The sequence below is a fragment of the Dipteris shenzhenensis genome, chromosome 24 (assembly GCF_047967505.1).
Source record: "Dipteris shenzhenensis isolate YYH24624 ecotype China chromosome 24, Dip_SZ_1.0, whole genome shotgun sequence".
Taxonomy (NCBI): domain Eukaryota; kingdom Viridiplantae; phylum Streptophyta; class Polypodiopsida; order Gleicheniales; family Dipteridaceae; genus Dipteris; species Dipteris shenzhenensis.
The window spans coordinates 11,465,056-11,472,555 of NC_141619.1; the positions used below are offsets into that span (position 1 = coordinate 11,465,056).

Genomic DNA, 7,500 nt, shown 5'->3' on the forward strand with positions numbered 1-7,500 from the left:
ACAGAGACATAAGACATTGGTGCAGGTCATGCCTACAGTGTCAGCAGATGAGTAAGAGGATCTTACATCCATAACTCAGAAATATCATGCTTGCTTATAATATTTTTGAGAAATGGGGAATAGATGCCATCGGTCCTCTACCCATGACAGTCAGGGGAAATTGTTATGTGCTGACAGCTGTGGATTATTTGACGAGATGGGTTGAAGCATGAGTAGTAGGCTGTCAATGCAAAATCTGTATGTAAATTTGTGTATGAGGATATCTGCTGTAGATTTGGTGTGCCACTGGAGTTGCTTTCTGATAGAGGTCCAGGTTTCAGGAGTGAACTGATGGATTTATTATGTGGAAAGCTGAAGATTAAACACAGATATGCAAGTCCCTATTATCCCCAATGTAATGGGATGAATGAAAAATTTAATGGTGTGTGCACTAATATCATGGGAAAGATCATGAGAACACATGAGAAGGAGTGGGACCTTGCTTTGCACTGGGCTTTATGGGCTTACAGAGTTGCAGTAAAAGAAGGCACCCAGTTTTCACCATTTCATCTTGTTTACGGGAAAGAAGCTCTATTACCCTTGGAAGTAGAAATTCGTGCATTACAGATGTCAATGAAGATGAACAAGGATTCAAATTCTACTTTCGAGAACCGGTTATTGGATTTGCAGGAAGCACAACTAGATAGACAAAAGGCGGTGGAACATTATGCTTTAATTCAAGAGGAGAATCAGAAGAGAGCAAACAGGAAATTCTGGGATAAGAAAATCAAGGAGGGTGATCTAGTTTTGAGATACAACAGTAGTCTGGATTCTACCTTCAAGAAGAAATTTGTGATCAAATGGGATGGACTTGGACCTTTTCGTGTGATGAAGAAATTCAAAAATGGCTCATATCAACTTGAGGATTTGGATGGTCAGCAGCATAAGAATAGAGTCAATGGCTTCAGACTAAAGAAATACTTTCATAGGATCATGAGTGTGGGCAGCTGTGGACCTACTGTGCTGAAACCAGACAAACCGGAAGACCTCATGGATGAGGATATCTCTGAAGAAATACAAATCTTATATACCCTATCTGCAAGACATGCATGTCTGCAGACTGGGGGATGGGCAAAATGATAGGACAAAACCTGTATCAAGTTTTTGAGCACTGTATATAGCTGTGGGTAAGCACATAGTTGTACACATCTAGGGATGGTGTGGGCTTTTGGCATTTATGGATTTTTCTTTCACAAGCATGATGGACTAATGTATAGTTTCTTGAGACAATAAAGTATGTTTTGCAGGTTCATGGGAAATGATGAAATGCAATGTTGTTGTACCAGACTTCCAGAGCAAGGGCGTCCAATGTGTGGTCAAGTAAAATGTTTTTGGGCTCATGTAAAGTCAAGTCATGAAGGGTTTTTTTATATTTTCTTGAGTCAATGTGCACTTGCTTGTTACGGGAATTTGATATGTTTTGGTGCCCATGTCAAGGGGCTTTTCATGTGTGTGTACGGGGGTGCATGCAAGCTTTAATGTGCATGCTAATGTGTGTGGGAATTGTGTGACTAAAGGTCCAAAATGTGTATTTAATGTGCCTTGGGGGGATATTTGCATTTTTTAAATGGGAGAGTGGTAAAATGTCACTGATGAGGTGGCAAATTAGGCTGAGGTGGCTGGACTGATTGGGAAGGCATCTTGCACATGCAAGGTGGCTACGTGAAAGGATGAAGTGGAGCTTCTGGACTGTGAGCTAGAGCTACGTGAAGATGGCGGCTGGGAGCTGATTCGGTTTTATGCTGGAAGGATCTTACGTTGCACTGAACAAAGGCTTCTTGAAGAGTTGGGGGGAACGACCAGATCGATGGCAGAGGCTCGTAGTGGAACAAAGGTTGTGTGAGAACATGAAAAACTTGTGCGTAAGGAAGGTGAGTGACGGGCTCTGGAAATGGGAGCTTCTCCGACTACAGGAGTCCATGAGTTCCATGGCTTGTGTGATGACGGGAGGTTTGCTCTGTTGGCTACCTTCATGTAAAGGTGGAAGAATGATGTACGTAAGATCTACTGAAAGTGTCGACAACGGCTGCTTTTGAGAGGTTGGAATACACTATTTGTGGAGATCGTGTGCACCAGGTCCAGGGGAGAAGCTGCTGTGACGATGGAGTTCTTGATACAAGATAGTTGATCGTTAGTTGCATGTGAGCTAGAAGCTTGTTCGGAGAGTGCAAGCTTGTAAGTGACGAACGAGTCACTGACTGTTGCTTTGGCTGGAGTTCTTGATACGGGCCAGGATCATCATGCTAAGGAGGGCATGTGATTAGAGGTTAGGCTGCCGTATTTGAAGAGAGCTATGGATGCTGAGGCTTGATGACAGAGAAGGCGATACTGTGGCGTCGCTACTATGCAGGCGTGAAGGAGAAGAGAGATGTAGGTGCTTTGTGAGCAAGTACAGGAGCTGTGAGGCAGTTACCTTTGCGTGGAGGACCTTGGGCGACAGGGAAGGTGATGTTGTGGCGCTATCTTGACCATATGTCAAGCTACGAGCTGCCTACTCTTGTTAGCGTTCTATTGCTGACCTCATGCCTCCACTTCCACAGCCTCATACATACTGATGTCTTGTTGCTGACGATGATGATGATGATGGTTATGGTGAGATGGATATATATATAGTCGGGATATGACTATGTTGTACTTAAGACTTAGTACTGCCATTTTGCATTTTTTTGCATTCTGCATTGGTATGGATGCTCGTTTTGTAGCTCCACTACCACAGCTCATTGTATCAAGTTTTTCAGTCTCATAGACCCATCGGTCTTCCGCAGACTTTAATAAACTTTCTTTCTCTCTTTCTTTCTACGTCCTGGTTATACTTTTCTGCATAATGCGCACTCAGCTTATCGTGCTCGCTTGGATCGCTGGTACCTACTAAATGCGCATCAATATGATGCATTTACTTGTGATATGTAGGCTGACTATGCATTCCCACATTTGGACCATGCCCCACTTTGCTTAAAACTGGCTTTTTATGAAATGCAGATTGATAGCCTGCCAGACAAGAGGATGCTTATAATAACTTATACTTATATACAGTATGATGCTTAAAAAGATATGGTGCATATTGCCATTATTCCTCTTTGGGCACATTGCCACATTGACGTTGGTTATGCTTAGGTTGCTTCTGTTACCCCTATGCAGCATAAAATCCGTGAATACGGCAAGAACTACTTGCATGCTCTTAGGCAGGATGTTGCTAAAGGCTAGGAGTGCATGTCAAGACTTGACTGAAATCAGTCATTTTAGGGATTTATCTCATGCTGAAGCCACGTAACTTTGTAGGTCCAGGCACTTCTTGCAAAGCAATACAAAAGAAAGATTCAAAAGTGGGTAATGAGGGCTAGGCATAGGGCTCTCAGTGATAAGGGTTGTTCCTCCAAGGATAAAAAAAAAAGCTTGCATTATAACCGGGAAAGTGAAAATATTTGTCGGGTAAAAAATTATGATGGTTACTTGGACGCATTCTTGGGCAAAGCTTGCTTAGACATGTGTTACTCATTATGCAAGATAGTTTGGGGCAGTTATATCCTTGTCAAATGGTGTTAGGGCTGCAAGACATGAACTTTCTTCTACATGTTAGTCCCATTCTGTCTCCTCATCAGGCTATGCAAATTGAGGCTCCTTTTAAGGATCTCCGGATTGGGATGGCCTTATGGTGGAATTTTTTTTGCGACATCGGGATGCCATTTCACAGTTCACCAGCACTTTTATACATGATCAATCATGCTTGGGAATCTCAACAAATGCCAACTTCCTGGGCATAAGGGCCGATTCAATTATTTACCAAGAAGCGTTTGTGTGAGACATTTGCTGATTGGAGGCCCTTAACTCTCATGCATGTTGTTTACAAAGTGGTTATGATACTGAGTTGTATCAAAGTTTCTTGCGTCAAGGTCTACACTCTGCCCAGCATGGGTTTATTCCCCACAAACATATTACTAGCTATATTACCGATGCGTATGTGGGAATGGAATATGCCAAGTATATTGAGCAGCTATATGGTCTAAGTATTTTTTCGCTTGGATGCTTGTTTGGGAGAGCTAAGATGATATCATATAGCCTTCATGAGCAGTTTTAGCTTGAATGAAGAGAATGTGGACTACTTTCTGATTAGCCTTCTCCTTTAGTTCTAGCCTTTGCCACGGCTGAGTCTGTCCTTCACCTCCGTAGCACTGACAAAAACTTAGTACGAAGACCTTTGTATAAATCGCTGCTCAAGTATGTGTGGGTGTGTGGATTTGTATGTGTGAGAGCATATGTTTATACTATGGTCTACACCCACAGTTGGGCTGTGATGATGTCAGTGGGGATGTCATAGTAGCTAGTCCCTGCTATGCGTGATGGAGTTTATGGTTTTCAATCTTATGAGTGACTATCATGAGATCAAAACTGCACTATATGTTGTATTTCTAGAGGATGAGTTTGGGCATGTTACCGGATTCATCTAGAAATATGCCAAGTATACTGAGTAGGATGTTCTCTTACTGCAAGTGGATATTGCTTAAGTAGGATTTGGAGAAAAAATGCAGCATATCATCTATTGGCTATATTAAGACAGCAAAGTTGCTTCCATTCTATCTGCTGATATTGCTCATGAATGGACTGTTTCCTTCTCTGTAGGTCAAGGCTGCCCTCTTAGTGCTTTGCTATATGCCATAGCTACTTGTCAAATGCTTCAATATATGGATCTTTAGTACCTTCAGGTGCTCTGCATGGGTTAGAGATTTTTGAAAGGTTGATTGTGCAAGCTTATGCTGATGATTCTTTCTTCACTCCTCAATAATGAGAGGACTTTTTCATGCCTTCCGCATGCTTTAGCTTTATATGGTCTGGCAGCTGGTTTGCAGGTGAATTTTCAAAAGTATTATCTTCTCCTACTACGTGTCATAGATTGGCATCATATTTTATGGCCTGAGGAGATTGTTTTACCTGCGCAGTTAATGCATCTTCTTGCTTACCGTTGGGGTGGACAGCCATTCGTTGTTAGCAAATGGGCTGGGTGCTCACAAAGCTAAAATAGAAATTGGAGTATTGGAAGTTGGCTACTTGACCACTGCATTTCCGCTTCCGGATTGTCCAATCTATCTTGGTTGCCTATATACAATATTATTTTCCTTTAATGATGTTTGCTAAGCTTTTCTGGTTGTTTGGGATTCACCCTATCCGCTAGGGGTATGATATTTTCTTTGCATGGTTATGCCATTGGGCACTATGGACTTTATGGAAGGATCGAAACCACAGGGTCTTTGGTGACCCATCCCTTGCCAAGCATTCCTCACTTTGGGCATCTTTGTGGCAATATTTTTTTGATTGTCTACATTCTCAGGATTTGGATTATCCTGCTTGTCTTCAAATGTGATTTTCTGATTTTGTAGCAGCATCTCCCTTTCTTGGGGATGCTTCTACCAAATAGTGTGTTTCTGTGTATGTATAAAGAGAGAGAGAGAGAGAGAGAGAGAGAAAGAAAGAAAGAAAGTCTATTAACGTCCATGGGAGACCAGAGGTCTATGGAGAGAGAGAGAGAGAGAGAGAGAGAGAGAGAGAACATCTGTTACACACACTTCTTTTGTGAAACCACTGATTCACGCGCGCGCGCGCGCACACACACACACACACACATGCGCACATGAACGTGGATTTTAAATAAATTCTTGATGAATGTCACCTTCAAAATTTTGATGACTGTCACCTGTGCTTCATCTACAATGGGAAACTATCTAGGGCATTCGCTAGCTTTCATGGGTTGCTTGAGCTGAAAGTGTACAGGCTGCTTTTCTTCTTTTACAAGCAGGTACGATGCTTTGAAACTTGGTTTCTTAAATTTTATTAGCTGTTTGGACTTGTTTGAGATGCTTTGTCGTCTTTCGACAATACTGAGGTGTGTGCTGTTTACAGGGCAACAGAATGACAGGTTTTAAGCTTCATGGGAATAGCCCTGGAGTGAAGAAACACGAGGGTAGTTGTGCGACAGCTGACAAAAAAGGATTCAACAGAAATTTTTGAGGGAAGTTTTTTTCGCCTTCTTTTGACATTACATTGTGGCAGTTATCTTTGTATTGAAACCTTGATTATGAATATGGCTGCATCAAGTGGGACGCGTTACTACTTATTTAGAAATTATCACTATCAATTTACCGCATAAGGACTAGAGTGTTACCTTCATTCACCTATATATTGTAAACCTCTGGAGTTTTCCTTCTCATATTAAATCAATGTTTTTTAGTCTTTGTGCATGTGTAAAGTCCTCTACATCAATGTGTATTGCTTAAGTAGTGTCAAGGTTCACACACATGAATATATAGACAGATTTGGCCTTTCCAGAGGTTCTGGTCTTTGCTTGCTTGCCTGTACAAGCAAGATCCTTAGGCTGTAAAGTCTCAGAGTTTTTCAAGGGAGATGTATATATGCATTATCAACATAGTTTTATTAAGCTATGTTGACAAGCATCCAATAAGGAATGTTATATGAATTGCTCCTAATAAAAAGTAAGAACAAGATTTCACACTCATTTTGGGTCTGTAATGGGTATTCACATTTTTAGATTCAGGAATGCCTGCGGGTATGTTCTATTTTCTCTTACACATTTTCAATAATGTACATTTTTAAGGCTAGTAAGCTTGTGTAGTGTATGTTCTATATTGCATCTAAAAAGGTATAGATAACAGATGACTGTTGTGGAGTCTTCTTCAATGAAAGAGCTCTTCCTTGGGAGGTCATGTCTTGTTTCCTGTGATTGTTTAACATTTGGAAACAGGTATTGATTGAAGGGTCTGGGCAACAATGTGCTCAACCAAGTGAAGTTGGCTTAGTTAGTGAAAGTGAGGCACAATTTGAAGACAATTGTAGGTTAGGCAGTGGACCATATGAAATTTATCAGAGAAATGTTTTTATGGGGAAAACTTGCTTGACCAAATTTCCATATTGTGTAAGCTTGTAAGAGTAAGCTAAGTATGGGTCAACACAATTTTTATTTGGAAAGGGTACAATTTTAATGGGAGTGTAAATGTAAAGCCCACTCTGTAGTCATGCCTAGTTAATTTTTTCTTAAAAAACTTGAAGGGTTCTATTCAATAGAGTTAACCAAGTGGAAATTGATATAAGATTTTGTGAGAAAATAGTAGAATTCCCTTCATCAATAGGGCCATTGGAAAAGGACAGTAATATTATCGCTTATTTTATTGGGCTTCCATTAAGTAATGTTGTCACCTGCTCTATTTGGTTGTAAGGAAAACAAAAGACAACATTAAATGTACAAGCTCTCAAAGAAACCAGTGATTAAACTTGCAATTTCATGTGGGCTAAGTTATGAGGCCCATACAAAATGGGAAAAAAATTCAGATGACAAAATTCATGTCCCCATTGCGTGCATTGAACTAAAGTTTATTATGGCAATAGAGCTTATACATCAAATGAATCCTCTTCATCTTTTGTAATTTATTTGCCTTTGTTTGATCATATTTGATT

General features: G+C 40.7%; 1 protein-coding gene across 1 annotated transcript in view; it reads left to right on the forward strand.

Annotated features, from left to right (window-relative positions):
• LOC147886220 (uncharacterized) overlaps positions 1-6,451 on the forward strand; it is a 30,463-nt gene extending 24,012 nt beyond the window's left edge. The window contains exons 8-9 of the mRNA XM_087395349.1: positions 5,758-5,827; positions 5,932-6,451. Coding sequence (XP_087251475.1) covers positions 5,758-5,769 — 12 coding nt within the window. The 3' untranslated portion in view covers positions 5,770-5,827; positions 5,932-6,451. The remainder of the gene's footprint in view (positions 1-5,757; positions 5,828-5,931) is intronic.
• The last annotated feature ends 1,049 nt before the right edge of the window (positions 6,452-7,500 follow it).